The sequence below is a fragment of the Carassius gibelio genome, chromosome A4, assembly GCF_023724105.1.
Source record: "Carassius gibelio isolate Cgi1373 ecotype wild population from Czech Republic chromosome A4, carGib1.2-hapl.c, whole genome shotgun sequence".
Classification (NCBI taxonomy): Eukaryota; Metazoa; Chordata; class Actinopteri; order Cypriniformes; family Cyprinidae; genus Carassius; species Carassius gibelio.
The window spans coordinates 33702583-33724496 of record NC_068374.1 but is presented as its reverse complement, the minus strand read 5'-3'; the positions used below and the strand labels follow the sequence as shown (position 1 = coordinate 33724496).

Here is a 21914-nt window from a genome sequence, read left to right as displayed (position 1 = left end):
GAGGGTCGAAGGTCTGATATTAGGATTGACTCGCAACACCTAATATCCGCCAGCCACTCTAAACTGAATGGAAGCCAGAGAGCTCCATGCATGATAGGTCAATTCATTGAATTGAAAATGAAATTACTAGAAAACTAATGGTAAACATGTAAAGTAAGACAACCTAGAAGAACCAAACAAAGTTAACCACAAATTTGATTGATGAATCAAAATAAAAACAATTTCCAAGACGATCTAAACTATCCTCAATGTGCTAAACTACATTGACTAATTGAACTTAACCACGTGTACCTAAATAGCCTGATGCCTGCACCAGTACAGTAACTGTCATGGAGGTGTTGTCTTGCTGTTTGCTGTGTTTGTCTGCTTCTTCTGCCTTTGTTTCTCCAGCGATCGACGATGTCTTCACCTAAACACCTCGCCGATCGAAAGGGGGATATATGTAGCAGAAATGAGTCAAATCAGACAAATCAAAGAGTCTATCAGAGCTGTGTGCATTGAAACATGAGCTGAATTCCTCAGGAAGTCATAAATCAGTTCTAGTGCCACAAGAACCAAGCAAGATAACCAACCAACCAACTTGTTCACACAACAGCTTTCAACATTAACACCAATAGAACAATTATTGACAATTTTAATTCGAAGAAGAGATTGTCAAATTTATTGTTCGTGATTGAAATGCAACGCTGGACATCACATGTAAACCCAGGAGATCAAGTTAAATACTTGCATTGACTTCCCCCCCCAGCCAGTGAAACCAGACTGAAATTCCTAAGGGGGAAGGGCTTTAAACCTTTGTCTTCACAGAAAAGTCCTTTGCCAGAGAATGGCAAAGAAACCCTTTTTATACATTATATATGGACCAGAATGAACTCAAAAAAGACTTATGAATGAATCATTCCATTGCTTAACTCCATATTCATTTACGTGTAACCCACACATTTGACTATCATGTATAATCACTTATTGTGTATGTCTTTTGATAACTATAGGATACATAGTCATGTCTAGTATTGAAATAATCGCATTTTCTTGCTTGATATTGTCCTGACAATCATTTATTTGTAAAATATATCATAATCATGTTATAGGAATCATGTCCAAAATTAGACCCTGTGAGGCAAGAACCACATGCTTGGTAAGATAAACAAATGATTTATGATACCCACCCCAAGAACATATCTGATTGGTCAAGGCAACATTTGAGGGGTGGCCAACAGGAAAGTTTAAATACTTTGGATACGATTAAATTTTTGCTTTTAGTTCTAGTCTAGCTGCTGCTATTAGCCATGTCGGCTTTTAGTTCCAGCCTTGCTCGTGCTATCAGTCATGCCTGCTTTTAGCTTGTAGCTTTGCTACCTAGCTTTAGCTTTTAGCATCTAGCCATGCGGTTAGTCATCAATGTTCTTTGAGCGCGGTTCCAGCGTGCCTGCCTGCTGCTACTATGCCACGATGAGAAAGAAAACAACCTAGTCTCGTCAAACTTTATGTCTTTTCTTTTCCGTTTGAGAGTTTCGTGTTCTGATTTAAGTTTTGTAACGTCCATTCAACTTCAACCAGCGAACACGACTCTGCACTTTCAGCCAACGCCCAACAACCACGGGCTTCCCAAGACGTCACTTCACTACTGAACTTCCAGCCAATCAGCGACACCGGGATACCCCTTTCAACTGGAGTCCCTTTCACAGCAAACGAAGGCAACGTACTCCCAGATATTTGTTGTGCTGGTGTATCTAATATAATTTTAACCCCATTGAGGAACTCAATGCGAGCGCTAATTACGTGATTGATGGTTGTTCATGTCTATGCAATTTAACGTATTGCTGTTAACTTGGGATTCCATATTTCCATTCTCTTAAACTCATCTTTCCCTAACTTTCGACCTTCCTGCAACTTGTGTGAATGTGTGCGTGCGTGCGTTTATATGTTAGATTAGTTTATATGTCTTAGATTTATCTAATAAAGCCTTATTCATATTGAAAAGAGAAGTATCTTGTGTTTTGTGCTTACAAGTTAATGTCTTAAGCTGCCGATCTTGTTACTGTGCTAATTGATAGTGTTTTCACTATAGTTTGGATATTAGTATCCAGCGCAGATTTGATGTTAAACGGCTCGTTCACTGAACCGCAGGCGCGTCTCCGTGAACAGCCGTGAAACAGTGATTCTGTTCAAATTCTCCTTAAAATCTTAAATGATTCCCTTTGAGCTAAATTGACCTGTTTCCCTTACACTTGTTAGGGTTAGCCTTTAGCCTGGCTTCAGATCCCCCATGTTTACCGCATTTCTGTTTCTGTGCGCACATTTCTGCTGTCTCAAGCACCGTTTACGAGGGAAAACAGTTCTGAACAAATGGGTTTATGGATTTTTATGTAATAGAATGTGAGAGAGGATGGACTATTTCACTGGATGAAGCTTTATTATGGATTATGGACTTTGGATTATGGAAGTTTCTTCAAACATGCAGCTTTTCACGTCACATAGTGTTAAGTTTTTGTCGGCTGTTTGGACTCTCATTGTGACGGCACCCATTCACTGCAGAGGATCCATTGGTGAGGAAATGATTTTAAATTTCTCTAAATCTTTTCTGATGAAGAAACAAACTCATCTACATCTTGGATGCCCTGAGGGTGAGTACCCTATCTGTAAATGTTTATTTTTGTGTGAACTATTCTTTAAAACAATGCAAAAGTTTTGAAGCGAGGCCTGAATGCAGTGCTTTCGGTGGACAGGAAGTGTCAGGTGCCCCAGCTTGAGCAGTCAATGCAAACCGTTAAAGCCTTCAGACTGACATCTGGGTGACATTTGGACCATTTCCAGTGTCTAACTTCATCACACCTTTCTTTCCTCTCTCCTGTCTTATGAGAGGCCACATGTGACAGTCTAAGAGCGGTTTACACAGAACACATTCCTGCGTTAAAAACAGACAGAGTGCCACACAATTAACAGAAGGCATGTCTATGGTGCATTAACTCTGCTAGTTCCTCTGACATAGTTACAACATCCATTAGACTCAAAATATTTGACCCGCTTCAAGATTCATCTGATTGGTCCATTGATTTACAACAGGCAATCCTTCTGCTGCATGTTTACATAGAGAAATTAACAAATAGTTTACTTATAGTTATGAAATAAAAACATTTACCAACATTTGGATTGCAAAACTTATAAATTGTAATTTATTTTAATGTTGAAAGATTTAATTTAGAACAACAACGAGAATAAACATAGAGTTGAACGTTTTAATAGTCTGAGCATTCTTAATAACAATAATCTTTAATAATAACAAAGCATTAAATAAATAACATTTTAATTATAATAACCTTTACATCTTTAATTAATAATAATAATAATAATAATAATAATATTAATAATAATACAATTGAAATTTCTAGTGCACATTGTTGTTGTAGTAGTGATTTATTTTCCTACTGATTAATGTTTCAAAAAGAAGAAATATGTTCTATACAATGAAATGTTGTATACCAGTGAAGCCAAAAGCTGTGTGGTTGTAAGTACAAATCCATCATTAATAGGTTTTTACCTTCAAACTGTTGCTTCCTGTTAAAATCCATATTGCTTTCTCCAATTAAAAAGTCTGAATCAGGAGAGAGATATGAACCGATCAAGCATCATTCACAATCAACAACAACATATGTTTGTGGATTTTGATGTGTGAGGACAAAAGGGAATGGATTATGATGTAAGATTCATGTTTTAGCTGTTTGGCACTCATCTTTTTCAAAGTTTACATCCTAAACCTTTTTTTTTTTTCATGGCTGAATACTGCATAGACAATGATATGTAAATGACATGGTGATAATATGTTAATAAACTGATGTCTGTGCAGCTTAGTTGTAATTGGAGTTGCAATGCGAATGCTACACTGTACATCAAACATTTATTATTTCAACTGAGCAAGAAAACACCACAATACAGCCTACTTTAGAATACAAAAAGAAATAACATACTCACAGCAGAGCCTCTATTGAATCTACAGTAAAGAGGAGAAGGAAAGTTGCCGTTGAGTGGTAAGAAAGCCATTGTGAGTGTCACAGGATTTTAATGTCTCTGTGAATGTGCAATTAGAAAAGTGCACCAGAGGAACGAATGCAACCCTCGGCTTTTATATTGGGAAACTTCCGCCACTTCTGAAAGAATGTGCTTGACATAATGAACATAATTATACATTACACACACCGCCACCACTCACATTTTGTGACATCTCAGTTCTTCGCAGTATGAGCTGTTTGTCACACTCGAAACACAACAACAGCACCATCAGGAAAGCGGAAAACTTGATCACACTCTTTCTTCAAACACATACGATCACACCCAGCAGTCCTCATGACAGAAGCACACTTTTAACAACTTAGCTGCAGCTCATAAATATGGAAGCTTGTTTCCTCCACAGGATAAAAAATAAAGGTAATTGTGACTTTTTATGTCACACTTTCCCTTCTGTTTGCATCTTACAATTCTGAGTTTATATCGTGCAATTGCAAATTTACTTCTCACAATTCTGCTTTTGTTCTTACAATTGTGAGTTTACATTCAGTTATTCTAATAAAGTAACTCTAACTCTTAGAGATTTTATTATACTGTAATTGTTAATTGTTTACTCTGTTCGAAAAGATTTTAATGTCAGCCAGTTTTTCGCATTGCAGTGACATGCTTTAATGCCAAATACAATTTTAATTAACGCTATACATAATTTAATGTTTTAATATAATGCATTAATCAATGCATGTGTTGGTTTGCATATATGCATCTGTATACATTGTGCATATGAGAGATTTTTGTGTGTCAGATCTGACTTAATTGGTGCATCTTAGTTTTTTCAGGCCATTTCTGTTTGAAAATAATGACTGCGCAATGAATAATGGCAGCTTTACCTGTCTAATTGATATTGTTTTGCTCTCTCATCCACTTCCAATTGCATGTGGAAATGTTATCGACAGGCTGCCAAAGCTAATGCAAACCTCTCTGTGTGCAACACTCCCTCATTTAGTGCAAACCACGAGGCCAGTGTCACACAACAAAGAAACGAAGCACAGCTTACTCATTATGCTGGTCATGTGTGGAGAATCAGGGGACACTGAGCCCAGGGCTGTGTTTTCACAACTATGTTTAAGCTTAATGGAAAAGGGAGAGGTGGGTAATGAAAACTAACTATAATAGAGCACTTTCAGTTTTTGCACATTATATGAAAATTATTTCAAATGGAAATATTTAAAAATTGTACTGCTTTTACTGTATTTATTTGCAGCCTTGGTGACCTTAAGAGACTTTTGAAAACATTAAAAGAACAGTACAATGAACTAAAATAACCAATACTTGTGTGTACTATGAGATTGCAATCAAAAGTATGCCTTCTGGTCATTTCTTTAAGTGCCAGTTCAGTTGGTTGGATATTATAACTATGCAACTCTTCCAGTCTATGAATATATTTCCCAGATGTCCTCTCGTCTCCATCTACTCTTTACAAACAATCAGGGCTGTTTAATTACACAGCGGCTGTGATCCATGTCGCTTGTGATTGATTCCACGCGGCAGATTGTTTTCCATGTTGATGATGCAAAGGTCATGATCCCGCCCTCTTCTCATTAATGCAATCGTCAGAGAGCGTGATCAAAGCTCAAACGCTCTCGGCGCTCGTGTTTGTGTGCTTCTGCACCTGTGGTGGAAGTTATTTGGTAACTAACAGTCCTTGTTTACTCACTCATTGACCTAAAAAGACACCATCCGCAACTTCATTACAGACGAGACTGATGTTTCAGCTCTGCTTCACTGTCTTCAGTCATTAGACATATTGATGCTGGCAATCGATGGCTTCATTTAGGAAACAGCGGTATGGAATGAGTCTATAAATATTTAAAACAACGCTTCTACCTGGCTGAAGCGTGTTGGCATGTGAAAGAGCCTTTTTGTCCTGACAGGACTGTACTAGAGGTGTCTTTTTTTGAGACTGGTATAAAGAATCAAAAACACTTCACAAAGATGCCCCTAAATTTGCCGGATATGCATTAGTGTTGACATGGGCGGTGATGAAATTGTTGTGCCGTTTTCCCAAGAGCCGATCGGTCCCTTCAGCTGCTTGATTGTGGGGATTTTCACATCATACAGAGTGCTTTTTTTTAGTTGTTATGTATGTCTTCTGCAGCATTAAAAAGCACCAAGGGCTTGAACAAGATCACATCAATGCATCGGGTTTCGTGGCTGGCTTTGTGTGTGCGTTGCTTTTGTTTCTTTCCTGTTAATCGTCTGTCAAATGTTGTTTATTTGGTTAAGTGTTATTTTAATATCAATGCGATACTCTTGGAGTTTTTATTCATATTTTGAATCAGTTTATCTGTATATGATAATTTTTTTTGTGTTTTTGTAGTTTTTAGTAGGTTTATAGATTGCTTTTTATTTTGGTACATCAAGTTATTTATCAAGTTATTCAAGTTAATGTAGTAGTTAAAATATTAAATAACTTACTAATCTCAAACTTTGAAACATTTTATTGTTAACATATTAAAACAATTTTTTTTATTCCTCTGACTTACTGTAAAACACTTTTGTCAACATGTTGTTTTTAAAAGTGCATATTTGCTAAATAAAAATATTTCCTAAAAAGTATAATAAAAGTATATAAGTTTTCGTTGGAATAAAAGTATTACTTTTTCTTAAAACGAAAATCTTACTGACCTTATGTCTTACTGTAAACAGTCTTTTGATTTTTAATACTTTAAGGAATAGTGTGAGCAATTTGAGACACATGCATGTTATGGGTCAAATTTAAGGATAAAATATTAAAATATTACTGTTTGAAACTGTGTTGTGTGGGTTGGTAATTTGAGACCCTTCACAGACTGATCTACAACCCTCAAATGTTTCTTCTGAACTCTTTCTGTCACATCTTAGTCATAAAGCTCTGGTTTTCACACTGACAGCGATATGCATTGACAAAGCAATTAGAAGTCATTCATTTTCAATCAGAGCTGGTCATTTGAGGCGACATGAGCTGGAGCAACTGCTATTGATGTGACTCGTTGATTCTATGCAAAAATGATGCAGTTGCGATTAGTTGAATGATATCTTTAACGTTACAAGATAAGGATGAGGTGCTGTTGCAGAACCGTGCAAAAGCACTTTGTTCCTGTTTCTTCTGAGACTCTGGATCAGAATGCAAAAGTGAACAAACTCCCATATGCATCTGATTAAAAAAGACAAAGACATGTTTCTCAATCTCCCTAGATAACAGCACTATTAGCTCTCGCTGGGTAACCGGTGGAAGTTGAAGGAAGTCTGATGTTCTCGTCTGTTCTGAGGGTTTCGTGGTTCATCACCGCACTCTTTAGACTCATTGATCTCTCAGACATAAGAGTGCTAGTCTTCTCAGACAGGAGACATAATGGAGTAAAGGGGTTTTTGACGACGGCAGGTGGTGTTTGGAGTGTCATGCTGTGAATGCTTTTTTCCCATCATGCCCTCAGAAACCCAGTGTCATGCTGGAATTCACATGTTTGGCTTTTATTACAACATTCTCTGGCTTTGGGAAATGCCATTTTAAAGAAGACATCAAATGTAAAATGTATGTGGTGCTTGTATATAAATCTGTCCTAGCAGTGTCTGGACACAACCGCCCTACAATGATAATCCATTCACCCCTTTTTTTTTATCTCCCAAAAACCTAAACAGTCTCAAGAATCAAGCCATTTAGATTTTCTGAGCAGTATGATGTCATACTGCTGAGGCCCCGCCCACGACCGCTTATGGAGTGTCCCGTTTTAGCATATTTCTGATGCTATGTGCCATTTTCTCCGTGGTCAAGCATCTCTAGTGACAACAGTGTCTTGTAAGCAATGCAGATGTTTTGTAGTTGGATGTAAGAGTGAAACTAAAAGTCTTATCTTATTTTCTCTTGACATCGGAGCCACTGAGGACGCAGTGATTAGTTTGTTTTTTGTTGGTGATGTACTACCAAATACACAAAAAACTAAAGAGATGGATAAACGGAAGAAAGGGGAAAATAAATGTTGAAGGTTACCATCATGAAAGCATGTCTTGTTCATTTTTTTGCCTAAAAATCCAAAGAAAAAATAAAATAATTTATAATTTTGATATGTTTAAGAGTCTTAAACTTAGACAATAATTACATTATAGTAAGCACACCAATAATTCGAATGAGTAATATAATTAATTAAGATTTATTTATTTATTTAGTTATTTAGTTATTTATTTATTAAGTTAGTTCATTTTTGTAATTCAAAACATTTTAACGGCAATTAATATGAATTTAATACTTAATTGTCTTAACAGTTTTCATTAAAAATGCAATATGAATATATAGGTTAAATAAAAAAATTAAATTGAAGATAGTGCTACAATCCTTAAATATTATATAGTTAAAAATATTTTATATTTATATAAATCACATTAATGTTAATTTTAATTGTTAATAAACATACATGTCAATAACATACATTTGATCATGTTTTTTTTTTTATTTTATAATAAAAAAAAATTCAATATTTTATTCCAATCACAACAATGGGAAATTGAGTTGGGGATATGTGTTACTGGCATAAAATTATTTTAAATATATTCTCTCATTTTGTTCTTTAGATTTTGTAGAGTAATGTGAACTAGACAAGTTTCATGAGGTTCCTACCCATTTGTGCTTTGCTCATATATATATTTTTTATTTCTCCGTATCGCCTCGTGCACTGAAAGTAATGAATCCGCTCTCTCCTTCCATGCGAGAGCCTTACACAGCTGTGATGTGTAATTTATTACCCTGACCGAGTCCTAATTAAAACCCAGCATCTTCAGCTGGCACTCGCACCTTGCCATGGCTCTGCTGAAACAGGAAGTCTACATAAGTGCATGAACCTGACTTCCTGTGCAGACGCCACACCTGGCTGCTCCGACTGACGAGACGAATCCGACTGTTGTTAGATTGGTGTCAAGAGCTCAGCTGGTCTCGGCTTCCCAGCAAGCCCTGGAGAGCACGAGGTGGCAGAACCTCAGCCGTAACTCTTAATGCGATTTCACGCTCCGTCTTATCGCCAACAATAAGACTAGTCCCTAGTGTCACGCGTGCTTTGACTCTTTCTTCCACGAGCTAAGAGCTTACACCAAGACTAACCTGCTGAAAATTATACAGGGGAGAACGGTTGGAAATCAAATAACTGATGTCAGGATGTGTTTAGCCATTCCTCAAATAAATCAGAGCTGCTTAAAAACAGTGACAGCAAACAGGGCTGCTGCGTGAGCCGTAATGACTCGGGGAAAGAGGGCATCGGGTCTCGGACAGCATGAGTGTCAGTCTCATTCTGAAGTTCAGGAATCCCATCAGCTTCTGAAATGGGTTCAGAAATGTGCTCCCCAATGGCAAACATGATCGGCTGTCTGACACACTGGTTTTTGGTTGTGCAGCGGCTGCATGCAGACACATCATTCTGTCAGACGATGCCTTTTAGGTTTGATTTTAAAGTACCTTATTAGACAACATGTTAATAAAAATTGCATTCTTGCTATTTCAAGCTAAATTAATGGCTTTAAACATTTCTTTGGATATTATTATGTTTTGAGAAAAATGATGCTTCTGGTGTTGTGAAACAGTACCTATTATAATGCAAGTGTAAATTCATTTGAAATGGTATGATTTGGAAAGGCACACATCTCTCAATAAAAGGTCTAACAGCTGAAAATGTGCATCAGAGCAAAAACCAAGCCCGGAGGTCCAAAAAATGTCAAGCCACGCATCTGGGGAAGAATTCAGAAAAAAATATGCTGCATTGAAGGTTCGCAGAAGTATGTAGCCTCCATTATCCATGATGAAAGAAGTTCGGAAACACCAGGATTCTTCCCAGAGCTGGCCTCCTGGCCAAACTGAGCAATCGATGGAGAACAGCTTTGGTTAGGCTGGTGACCAAGAACTAGATGCTCTGGTTGAGCTTTATGATTACCGTATTTTCCGGACTATAAGTCGCACTTTTTTCATAGTTTGGCTGGTCCTACGACTTATAGTCAGATGCGACTTATCAAAATTAATTTGACATGAACTAAGAGACATGAACCATGAGAAAACATTACCGTCTCCAGCCCCCAGAGGGCGCTCTATGCTGCTCAGTTCTCCTGTAGTCTACACTGAAGACATAAAGCGCCCTCTAGCGGCTGGAGACGGTAATGTTTTCTCTTGGTTCTAAATAAATGCGACTTATAGTCCAGTGCGACTTATGTTTTTTTTCCTCATCATGACGTATTTTTGGACTGATGCGATTTATACTCAGGTGCGACTTATAGTCCGAAAAATACGGTATATATATGCAGATGGGAGAAACATTGAAGACACATGAAAACACACGTGGAATTTGTAACAAAGCACCTAAAAAAAACCTCAGATTGTGAGAAACAAGATTCTGTGATCTGATGAACCGCAACTCCAAGCATCATGTTTGGAGGAAACCTGCAGAGTAGCATGCCGAAAGTAAAGTGTGCTGGGGCTGTTTTTCAGGGACTCGTCAGAGGAGGAAAAAACCTGGATGCACCAAAATATTGAGATAGCCTTAATAAAAACCCAGTCCAGAGCATTCAGAAGCTCCGACTGGGCAGAAGGTTCACCTTCCAACAGGACAATGACCATGAACACACAGCAAGAGTGGCTTATAAAGAACTCTGTGAATGTCCTTGAGTGGCCCAGCCTCAGCTTGAACCCAATCAAACATTTCTGAAGAAACCTGTAAATGTCTGCCAGCCCCCATCCAACCTGACAGAGCTTGAGAGGTGAAGAGGTTGCTCTGTTATTATGTTGTATGGAGTGCAGATTGATGTGAGGGGGGAAAAAATAAAGTAGTTGAACATAATGCAGCAACATATTTTTTTTTTCAACTTTAGCTTGACACTGTACATACATGACACACTGGGTAAAGAAAAGTTCATTTTTGTTTAATAATAAAATACAGAAGTCAACCTTTAAAGAGGACCAAAAAAGTTCATCAAAGCTGCCCTAAGACAAGAACGGGTATTATTTTGGTTTTAGAACAATTTTGATGAAAGGTTTTGATGAGAGAAAGAAAAGTGGACAATTGGTGCATATTCAAGACACTGCCATTCATTACGTTTTGCCAGATATCATTCTTTGTATGACACTGTCAGCCTGCTACAAAACTATAGAGAGAAGAAACGGTTTAGTCTTTTAAACTGTTGTTCTTCAGAGATGGAAGGGAAATGTGAGATGAGAAGAAGGGGAATTTTATTTGCGCCACTAACTGACATTTCATTTCGACTCTTGTTGCCTCATTAAGCCGTCCGTCATCCTTGCTATCTTCAGTCACCCAATAAGCGTTCGTTTGTTTCCTCTGCTGCTCAGCGGTGACACAGAAAAGCCTGCACACATGCTGTAATAAACATAAAAATGGGACATTGTTGTATGATTATTGTATTATCACTCAAAGCCACTCAGCTGCAGCACGTAAACTTGTGTATTGTGGCACTGCTGGTGTTGGCTTCTTATGACTAATCACTCATGTTTGTATGTTTCCTCATTTGTAAGAGGCTTTGGATGAAACATCTGCGAGTGAATACATTTACAACAAAAGCCAAATGCTGTTGTGTTCATTGTTGTTCAGAACAGAATGCTAGCTCTCTATTTACCGAATACTGCAATATTAATATATTATGTATACATTTATTATTTATTTTATTAGATCATTATGGTTTATATTATTTGTTATTTATTTTAAATATTAAAACATAATATTAACACGTTTGTTTAGTTTTGTGTCTTGTCATTTAAAACTTTTTTTTAAAATATATTAGATTTTTCGTATATTTTATTCAGTCTTTTATTTTATTTATACTAGATGTATTTATAATATATTTAGGGATGTATTATTTTATAAATTCCTTTGTTTATTATTATTATATAGTACAAATATGTATATTAATATATAATTTACAAATTTATGTACATATTGTTATATACTATATTATATTATACATTTTATAGAATTTTATTTTACTTCATTTTATATATATATATATATATATATATATATATATATATATATATATATATATATATATATATAGTATTATAGTCAGGATTATATTAATTTTATATAATATTTTATAACTGTATTACTTTATTATAAGATTAGTTATTCTTTATACTAGTTTATTATATGTTACAGTATTTGTTTTAAATATTCACCACTATGTCTCACCAATTGGCATCCAGCTAGCATTGCTTTCCAAACATAGTTTGTGAATGGACTGTCATTGTGGAGGTGTGATCACAAATAAACCTGACGCTCACCTTGTTTTGACACTGGGTCTGTTGTATTGTGTGTTGTATTTATCACACTCGGGTAATCCATCTAGTTTTTGGAAGACCAAATGCATAATTTTCCCATTCCTCTGAATGTGCTATAAAAGTGGATTGGGTTTCATTTACAGGAGCCTATTAATTCCTCGCTGACAGCAGAAGCAGCGGAGGACCCCAGGTCTTGCTAATTCACCTTGTCCACTTTTTATTTATACTTCATTGTCAAAAACTGTGGTGGGAAAAGAGAGTTGTTCCCGGAGGCATCCAGTGCTAAAATATACCAAGTTGGAAAGCGCTCTGATGATTATAAGAGAAGTAATCATAGATGCCAGAGCCAAATTCAATTTGCGCACAACAACAGCTGGAATATTTGTTCCGAACCGCAGGCGTGATATTACTTTTGCCATCTCTAGAGATATGGAAAGAAATATTTGTTTGGAAAGAACACGTTTTTGCTGCTCTAACTGGCATATTGTGCATCAGAAGGCCGGCGTACGCACCTCCTGGAGGATTTGATTAGCTAATTACTCTAATGAGTGGCTACATTTGAGAAACATTAAATAGCAATTTATTAAGAAGAGAGTTACTGCATATGCAAGAGTGGATTCTCCAAATTAAGCATTTAATGCTGAGCTCTCACACAAGGCTGTGTTTGTTCAAGATGTGTGTTTTGTGTTGCCCGTGCAGGTCTGGAGAAGGTGGGCCGTGACTCCAGTTACGAGCAGGAGGGGAAGGTGCAGTTTGTGATGGATGCGGTTTATGCCATGGCACACGCGCTTCACCGCATGCACAGGGACTACTGCTTCGGATACCCCGGCCTCTGCCCCCGCATGAGCAATATCAACGGAAAGGAGCTCCTCGGATACATCCGGAGCGTTAATTTCAATGGTGAGTGTTTGGATCTTCACAAGTTCACAAGTCCTTCAGGGCTGAGTCTAAATTAAGTTTCAAGATAACTGATAGAAGTTGGTCAATTTCAAGTCAATTTATTCGCCGGAATGTAAGTCTGGATTCTTCCTCTAATGCTTAACAGATAGTTGTAAGTGCTGTTCTACTGAAATAATCATATTTTTATTTGGCACACAATTTTTTTTTTTTTTTAGTTACTATTTGCTAAAAATGTGCATATACAAGTTTGCAGTGTTGTGCTCAATTATGAGACGTGCAAGTGAATGTATTTGCAACACAAGAGTGAACAAATGATGAAAGAATTCTCATTTTTCAACTATTCCTTAAAGCCTTATTCAGTATAATGTGCATTAAAGCCATATTAATGAAAGTTATTATAAAGTGTTATGCCATATTTTGCTATGCGGTGCCGTAAGCATGTCTTTTACTGAAGCAGCTTCTCATGTTTTCCACAGAGTGCTTGTCTATGTACATATTCAAGTGTGCTCACTCAGTTTTCATATTTCTAAGGTCCAGCTTCATTCATTAATCCTCGCGATCACAGATCGCAGTGTGTGCCATTTCTCGGCCAAGTTGCACCACTGGCTCCTCAGTGGCCCCTAACATCATCACACATGCATCAAAGCAGAGAGCAGGAAAATTTAAGGGGTGCTCATATTTCTTCATAATGTGCCACGTGCGTCTTGTGTATAACTTGTGAGGAGAGAGCTGTGCATGATTGACTGTTTCGCTTCCCTTGTGCGCCTGGAATCATGTTGAAACAAAAGAAGTTAAACATTCTCTTTGAAACCATATCAAACGATTCATTTAAATATTAGTTTTGCTCCGTGCGTCTTCTTTACTCTTTCATTTTTCTGTCCCCCAACTCCAGCGTTTTGTTATCATCTGCTTGTGTTTGCCTTCAAGTTGTGTCATTTGCATAACTGCAGTTGAGCGATTAAGGTGGCAGGGCTGCGTGCGTGGGACCATTAAAACCTCATTAATACGTTTTCTTGCGGGGAGTGCGACCTGGGTTATTTGTTCCACCACCTTGCGTTCCTCATGGGCTGTGTTTGAATTGAAAGACAGATACGGAAAATTCACTGATAGTGTCATTAGAGAGAAAGCACTTGTTCCAGTTATTCTACTGTGTAAGTCTGACATGTACTGATTGCACATTTTGATGAATTAATCATTTTAGACTTACGTTTATTAGGATGTGCTCCCAATAATTGTGAGGAAAACGGTTTTATTTTGTCAGAGTGTTAGAATGATTTATGAAGGATCGTGTGACACTGAAGACGGGAGTAATGATGCAGAAAATTCAGCTTTGATCACAGCAATAAATTACAGTTTAAAATACATTCACGTTGAAAACAATGAAAGCCTGTTTTCATTATGGAACACAAACAAAATAAAAAGTAGAAAATAAAGTAATTGTGACTTTTATTCTCGCAACTCTTGGACTTCATACATAAATTCAATATCTACTATTTCCTGAATATTATGAAATTCGAGATGGCCACCTCCTGGTGACGTCATAATATGCAAATTAGATGATTATATTTACACCCTACATAAACTTTCGGTCATGCCCAACATTTATCTAATTTAGAGTAGATCTCTATCTTTAAGCCCTTTCAATCCACAGTCTTTTGAAATCTTGATGTCAAAATACAGCATTTTCTTTTTTTCCAAAAAACCCTGGTGCCTCAACAAATTACAATACGTTGACATGCCAATCAGCTAATTAACTCAAAACACCTGCAAAGGTTTCCTGAGCCTTCAAAATGGTCTCTAAGTTTGGTTCACCAGGCTACACAATCATGGGGAAGACTGCTGATCTGACAGTTGTCCAGAAGACAATCATTGACACCCTTCACAAACATTAATTGTCAAAGAAGCTGGTTGTTCAAAGAGTGCTGTATCCAAGCATGTTAACAGAAAGTTGAGTGGAAGGAAAAAGTGAGGAAGAATAAGATGCACAACCAACCGAGAGAACTGCAGCCTTTCTGATTTTTTTTTTTTTTTTAATTTTTATTAAACTGTGCAGCATGCTCACATACATCTTTATTTAAGATATTGTGGTCCATCAATGTGGTTCAATTTCAGTTTTGACTCAATGGTTTAGGTGCAGTTATAGCACAACAATCTACATGGGCTGCATTTCAAGAAATCAGAAATTTGGTCAGATCCAAGAGGTGAATCATGCTGAATGTGTGAATGAATGCCGATTTACATTTCAGTAGATCAGCATTAGGCCTATTTAGAGATTGCATTGCCTTTTAAAGCTGGACATTCACCATTTGTTTTGACGACACTTTTATGGTCGGTTGTTAATGGCACATTCCCAAAGCCAGGCCTCCCAGACTGAAGTCTTCATATGCAATGCTTCTTAAGTGTGTAGTCTGTTCTATTTTATGTTTTCTTTGTAGAATCCAGACAAAATTATCCCTACTGTGAGAAACGGCATAGTAAACTAACCCTATTAAGTGCCTTCTAAGTTTAGTCTAGAAAAAAAAAAGAGTAGATATTTGCATTTTTTTGCTGTTTGACCATACAAAACTCCATGGCATGGCATTAAAGTGTTGCTGTTGGTTGGTAGGAATTAGGACATTAGAATAATGAAAATAGTCTGATATCATAGAATGTCAATATTAATATTTTGTGATGTATTAAGATTGTATAAAAGACAATTCCCCTTTCAATTTTCAGTACCATAATATTTTTTTTATTAAAAACATTTCATGTATTGCCGTACTGACAATTAAAAATAAGTTTAATACATAATAATATAAATAATAATATAATATTAATAAAGATAATAATAATAATGTGTGTAAAAATAATTGTATTAATTTTTATCAATGTTAAAATTATATGCTTTAAATAATGTGAATACAGTTATGGGAATCTAATAAGAATTATTGAGAGTAATGGCAATAGCAAAAAAAAAAAAAAAAAAAAAATAGCCAACCAGAAAATCTGAATGCATTGATAATTATGATTTCATTTAAGGGGTTTAATTTAATTGTCATTAAAATAATGTCACCACACACACACAACTACCTCCATTTTATTTGTGTAAAATAACAGAGAAAAGGAAGGTAACATTCACACAGTCTTGTGTTATTGAGTGGTAATGGTTGATGGATGTGCGATGTCTTGGCGTTTGGCCATAGCCGATATCACAGGAAAAGCGAAAGGTTCCTCATTAAAGCGTCTGAGTCCACTGATACTGTGGAACGATTACATCTGAGCGCCGGTTGAGTTAAGTCACCTGAACTGGAGCTCTCTCATTACTACCCATCACTGCACTTCCTCTGTCCCTTCACAGACCACACACGCTGCTTTAACTGCTAGCCAGTGTGTGATAATGAACACAGCGCTGACCGATTATGATGGCCAATGAGAAGAAATGGATGAGTGTGTAGAGGTCCAGAAGAGGTCTTTTAGAAGTGTGAAGGGTGGTAATGTGTGCACATGTGTGAGTGACAGGTGTGTTTGTGTGAGATGAAATGGACAGAGTTTGTGAGTGCATGAAATACATGTTTGGAATGTGCACTGCCTAATGCATTAAAGTTTTTAAAATAGTACATGAAATGGTGCACAGGATGCTTCAGTGAGTAGGATTTTACGTTGTTGTCACATGGCACCTATAGTGTCCAAAGTTCATTTTTTGTTACACCTTCTAATGGAATTTGAAATAAACATACTAATAAATATTTCTTACCAGTCCCTCCAGAAAAACGCGATTATGCAATCGCCTGATTTAATGCATAATCAGCCAAAGGCCGCATATTTATGTATTTTTTCAAATACGCCGCTCTTTTGCCGCATAAATCGCAGATTTCAGAAAGCAAAAAATGCGGGGCTAGCTTGATTTCATAATCCCTGTATTTTCGTTGCAAGAAACTCACATATATATTAGCAGAATGTTGAAAAAAGAAAAATAATCGCAAAAGAACGTGTAATAGATAAATAATAGAGAAATAGAGAAAAATAGGTGATTCCCCCAACACCCCTTTCTCACTAGGCTACTAACACTGTTGTAGTTTCATTCAGAAGTTGATGCAACTTTACATTTGTAAGATTGCACTTTTTTGTTACAGAACAGTACCAAAAACTTACAGTTGTAATTATATTAGTAGTATTTAAAATAATTTACGTTGCAGTAAGAGATTGCAACTTAAATATTCTGTGATTTAGTATGCTCGCTTATCATAGGAAGTAATAATAAATTACTCTTTACATTAAGGTAGTCGCCTAGTGAGAAAAAGGTGTTGGGGGAATCACCTTTTTTTCTCTTTTTCATCAAACCGCAGTTTTCGGAAGTTCTCGCAATATAATTTGGCTCCACTGTCATGTAACAAATCAGGAAACTGCTTTGCGCTTTCTTTTGCGCTTATTTTTGTTGGCAAATAAGAATGATTTGTGCGCTTAAAGTTTCACCCTGATTTCACCGCGGGGTTTGCAGATGATGTTCACGTCACGTAATTACGTCACTTCATAAGGTTCCCATGGCAATAGGGGGGAAATTTTTGCAAGTTCACGCAATTTCATCGCATTAAAATTGCAAAAATATCCTGCATATTCCATCGCATTTAAGAAAACGTGCTGCAAAATCAAGGACAAAAAAAAAAATCTTTGTTTTTCTGGAGGGACTGTCTTACAGGCTATAAACTGTATTTAACTTTCTTTTTTTTTCATTTATTATTATTATTATTATTAATTTATTTATTGTTTCTGCGGTGTTCTATTTAGTTGTTAGGGTGCTCTGGTTCAGTTGCATATTTAATGCATGCCGACATCGGTAGAATGCATGCTAGTATGCCATTTCAAACATACCCATAGCTCAGTATGTATGCACATGCAGAAGCTTCAGAAGAGCGGACACAGAATCAGTAAATGGAAGTTGATACAAAGGCAGACGTCCAACTTGGAGCATCACTGCCTGCCGCCGAGGGGTAATCGGCAGCTCAGCCACAATTACACCCGCTCCAGTGGCTCTCTACATACGCTTATTTTTAGATTAGTGTTGTGAGATGGACAGAGCGGGAGGAGAGATTGTGGAATTGTGCATTCAGACGAGCCGGGCAAAAAAAGTGATGATAATTGTGTTGTGTAAAACAAATCCCCTTGTAAGTTGAGGCAGCGTGACGGTGAATCTTAAAATGAAGTGCGGCAGCAAGCATTTAACTTCATAACAGAGCTCTATACTCTTCTCAAATTATTCTGTGCTGAAATAATAAAGGAATGGCCTTAGGAGGTGTATTACATCATGTTCACAGAAAGAAATCCTCTGAGACAGGCTGAAATGAGAGTAAAGGCAGTATGTTTGACTTGCTTAAGAGTTAATTACATGTTTTAGGTTGTTACTATGGCATTCTGGGTAATTGCTACAGTTTTCTGGGTGGTTACTACTAGGTACTTGGTAGTGTACTCTGGGTGGTTGCCAGGGTGTGCTATCGAGCTACTAGGGTATTTGGGGTGGTTTCTAAATTGTTGCTAGAGTATATGGTGTTCTGTGTCCTTTCCAAGGTATTCTGGGTGGTTAACAAGACATTTTAGGATGTAATTATATTTTTATTTATTGGTCTACTTCAAAACAGCCTGCCAGCATTATAATGTGCATATTAAGTATGTTGCTCAAGTATTAGCGTTTTAAATATGATCCTAAATATGTGCAGTCGTAACAGTGATTTTGGCCGACAGACGCAGCAGGTAAGACTTGGCAGAAAGGTTAATCCCACTGAGTGCTCTATTGTTACGTCTGTCCGGTCTCCTGTAATCCTCAATTTCCCGCTGCCCCGGTCCACCTGGAAAGCCAAGCTTTGATCAGTATTGCTGGATAAATTCAGAAAGCTGCTGCACCTTCTGTGCCACCATCCTCGCCAATCACGACAAGAGCATGAGAGATTTCTTATGCGGGAAAGGATCAGCTTGCTGTTGCTAGATTAATAACAGAATAATCTAGCATCACTGATTGCACACTGCCTTATTTGCTTGCGTTATGCTGATATGCAGTGGCAACAAGCTCACGGTAATCTTAGAGAGCTGTAACCAGCTTCGCCGTACAGGGAATGATGTTTGCACCCTGGAGCAGAGATTTGAAGACGATGGATGTTGTATCTTACAGGCAACGCTCACATGCACATCAAACACAAAACACTCAGCGTCTTGGGTTTGCAGAGAGAAGCGGTATTTTCCTTCACTTGATGTCTCCTTAAATAAAAGAACATGGCTGTCTGGATGCTCGCTACACAAGCTGTTGCCGAATCTGGATCATTATATTCTCTGAAAATATTGCTTCTGGAGGCATTGGCCTCCTCTACTCCTACTTTCCTTCATTGTGGACAAATCAAAGTTTATTTATTTTTTTTTTTTTAATATAAAAATGGGATGTGTCAACTGAGGATCATGAAAGGTGTGTACCTGTGTCTAAACTCCACACAAACGATCCCCTCATCAGCCTCAAGAGCGGCTCACTCGCTGTAATGAAAGGCGGTGAGGAGGAAGACGATGGCAAAGTTGTTGAAAAGGAGTAAGGCTAATCAGTGGCTGGAATCCTGAAAGGCTAAATGTGCAGACCCCAAGGAAACAAAAATAGGAACATCTTATTAGTGATGGTTGCAAGATTTCTACAAACTCAAAGGATCAGGGGTGTAACAGCTTTTAGAAGAGAATCTTTGTTTTAAGAGTTCTGTTTCACTTGGCTGCAGTGGAAAGGAAATAATTGTAGCCGGCAGTGTTTTTAAACAATTTTAAAAAGCAGTGGACTAAAAAAAACCATGCTTTGTTTTTTTTTGTTTTTCATTTTCCCTCTCACCAAGCAAATCTGATTATCCTTATATATTGTATCCCTCTCAGTTTTCAGATTCAGAGATTAAACGGTTCCATATTTGCAATATATATGAATGATCTTTTTTTTTTCTTCTTCATTTGGGCAGTAAGCAACCACCTGCTCAGCTTACATGGAACATTCTCAGAATTTTGGCTATTGTGAAAGCTTTTCTCAATATTATAAACAAATGTTTTACCAGTAATTAACAGAACATTTGTTCAATGTTTATGTTTTTTAAATGTAACTCCTAACTACTTGTTTCTGAACGTTTGGAAAAACATCCAAATATAACCTTCCCATAATGTTTGCGAAATAACATTTTTGTTTTGTTCATAAAAAAAAGCTATTATTTCAATCTTTCTCCTCCATAGAAAATATGTTTGTTAGCTAAGTGTTAGCCACTCTGTCAACCAAATAGAAACCAGCTGATAAACACCCTTGCAATCAGCCACAAGCATGGTACCAAATTTTGTACCATTCAACTAAATATATAAATAAATAAATAGTTTTTTAAACATTTTTTTTAAGTTGAATGATGAGTAGTTATAGAAATGTTGTTTTTTAAATGAATGTTTTATAACGTTGATTGGATTTAAAATGCAATCAATTCACCATAAAAAAAAAAATATATATATATTATTTTTATTTACGTCCTCTTTAATATAAGAGACTTTATAACTGGTTTTTACATTTTGGCATGTTTGTTTGTTTTTGGGTGGTTGAACTTGAACTGTGCTTTTCAAGACATTGCATGAAGACATTAGACTTTTAGATTACTGGCCAAGGAGATGGTTTTAGAGTTTTAGTCTGTTACATATTTGAGTTGAGATGTGCATGGTTCGTTGTGTTTCAGGACTCCAGAGAGAGAGTTCCTGAACCGTTTCTCTGTTTAAGTCTACTGTTTTTCTTAAGCAATTAAATTGCCACATTATTTTCTCTCGCATGCAGATCCTAAAGCACTTCTAAAGCAGGGGGTTGTGTCATTACATTCTCATAAAGAAACATCAACTCCGTTTTGCAGCTCCAGTGTTCATTTACATAATTCTAGGTAATTTAACAGGTTTGAAAAATAAACCCAGTTACCCAGTTGAGGTTCTCAAAAATTGTAGTTTTAGGCTCATATGCGATCAGTTTGATTCGAAAATGGAAAAATGAATTTTTCTCTCACCTCAGATATCAGGCTCAAATTGTAATTCATGTTTCCAAGAACGAGAATGAGAAACAAATTGCTTTGTCTCAGGATATTTGCCATCTCATCTAAAACCTACTTGTCCTTGCATGTTCTTCTGCAGGGCATCTGTAATTTAAGATGATGGGTCGAAAGTGTCCTTATCAATTTCCAAAACTGATAAGACACTTTCCAAAGATTAAGGGTGTGTAACAATGGTAAAACTTGACTTAGAAATGCTTAGTACAAGTGAATTTAAAATAAATCTTTTCTGTTCTTCACTGAGGCTTTTCATATTTAAATGAAACTCATTTAACTGATCAACCAGGTCTATTAGGGTTTGAGATTGTGTTTGTTCACCTGACCAGGAACATGTTGAATTTCAACTTTATTTAGGAGGATGCAATAAAAAAAAAAGCATTGTAATTATGCTGCAAGACTCTTTAGAGTGAACTGTGTTCCTTTTCATTACATGCAACAACAGCGACCGATGGATTTATCAGTCCTACATCATTTTTCTCTTTTTTCAGTTCGGCTTGGATTTCAGAAGCGAACTGTCACACCAGATCTCCGTGAGTTACACAGAAGCTTTGATGCACAATACAGCAGTATTATTAGTATTTGTAATAATAATAATGGAAGTTTACCATATACAGTGGGATCTAGGAGTCTACACTGACAATCTGTGATTTAAAATA

The 21914-nt window shown here is 36.7% G+C and overlaps 1 protein-coding gene across 2 annotated transcripts in view; it reads left to right on the top strand.

Annotated features, from left to right (window-relative positions):
* Positions 1-21914, top strand: part of LOC127978812 (metabotropic glutamate receptor 8) — a 149518-nt gene that overhangs the window by 106999 nt on the left and 20605 nt on the right. For both annotated transcript variants that reach the window (XM_052583740.1, XM_052583732.1), the window contains exon 7: positions 13004-13204. In XM_052583740.1, the coding sequence (XP_052439700.1) occupies positions 13004-13204 (201 nt within the window). The remainder of the gene's footprint in view (positions 1-13003; positions 13205-21914) is intronic.